The sequence below is a fragment of the Volvox carteri genome (genome assembly GCF_000143455.1).
Source record: "Volvox carteri f. nagariensis unplaced genomic scaffold VOLCAscaffold_36, whole genome shotgun sequence".
Classification (NCBI taxonomy): Eukaryota; Viridiplantae; Chlorophyta; class Chlorophyceae; order Chlamydomonadales; family Volvocaceae; genus Volvox; species Volvox carteri.
This window is the reverse complement of record NW_003307579.1, coordinates 1127967-1129132: the sequence shown is the minus strand read 5'-3', so window position 1 is coordinate 1129132 and position 1166 is coordinate 1127967. Positions and strand designations below refer to the sequence as shown.

Here is a 1166-nt window from a genome sequence, read left to right as displayed (position 1 = left end):
CCTCACCCTACATCCTCTTGGTGTATGTATGTATGTATGTATGTATGTATGTATGTATGTATGTATGTATGTATGTATGTATGTATGTATGTATGTATGTATGTATGTATGTATGTATATATATGTATGTATGTATGTATGTATGTATGTATATATTTGCCGGAGTGTGTGGCCCCCCCGCCCGAGCGAGGAAAGGGAAGGGGATATCAGCGCTTTCGGGGTTGAGGAGAAGGCGCGAGTGGAGAATGTGTGTGTATGTGTTGTACACACACGTGTCTCACGCTCGTACGACAAATAGGGTTTATCCGCTACACCTATCTTCTCCTTCCCGTTCGATACCTCCCGCGCTTCACTCCCTCTCCCCTAGCCCCCATCAGAAAACACACACATACATATACATACATACACATACATACACATACACACACATATACACACATACATACACATATACACACATCTACACACATGTACACACATGTACACACACATATACACACATACATACACACACGCTCAGTGCCCCCCTACCTTGAGCTGTTCGTCTTCCACTGGTGGGCCCCCCGGGTTGGCGGCGGAGGCGGCGGAGATCTTGGCGCACGCCCACGTCACCAGCACCTCCTCCTGACCGAACACAGGCGGCGGGGCGGTGCCGGGGACAGCTCCGGAGCCAAGAGGCGCTACGGCTCCTGCTGCTGTCGCAGTAGCAGCAGCAGCAGTAGTGGCGACGGTGGCGGCGGCGGCGGCGGGTAGGCCCCCCGGGATGTTTTTGAGCACCTCGGCGATGCGGTAGGCCAGCAACCACTGGCGGTACGAGATCAGCCTTTTTCGGGGGAAGCAGGAGGAGGGGGGAGGCGGAGGAGGGGGGAGGCGGAGGAGGGGGGGGAGGCGGAGGGGGGGGGAGGCGGACGGGGGGGGGAGGCGGAGGAGGGGGAGGCGGAGGGGGGCCGCCACACATCATGATGTGATGACGTCATAATGGTGAGAGAGAGAGAGAGAGGAGGGAGGAGGGACGGAACCCAGACAATGGAGCTGGGGGGGACAGAAACAGCGAATGCAACAGTAACAGTAACGGCAACAGCGCTATCCTTGCAGAACCCCCTTCCCCCCCGAGGGGGCCCCCCGCACAGCCCCCTTCCCTCTTCTTTCCGTAAACCACCCCCCAC

At 56.8% G+C, this 1166-nt stretch overlaps 1 protein-coding gene across 1 annotated transcript in view; it reads right to left on the bottom strand.

The window, feature by feature from the left end:
- VOLCADRAFT_105988 (uncharacterized protein) overlaps positions 1-1166 on the bottom strand; it is a gene marked incomplete at both ends in the record, with an annotated part of 12811 nt that overhangs the window by 7188 nt on the left and 4457 nt on the right. Inside the window, 2 exons of the mRNA XM_002953419.1 lie at positions 532-624; positions 778-823. Of these exons, the coding sequence (XP_002953465.1) occupies positions 532-624; positions 778-823 (139 nt within the window). The remainder of the gene's footprint in view (positions 1-531; positions 625-777; positions 824-1166) is intronic.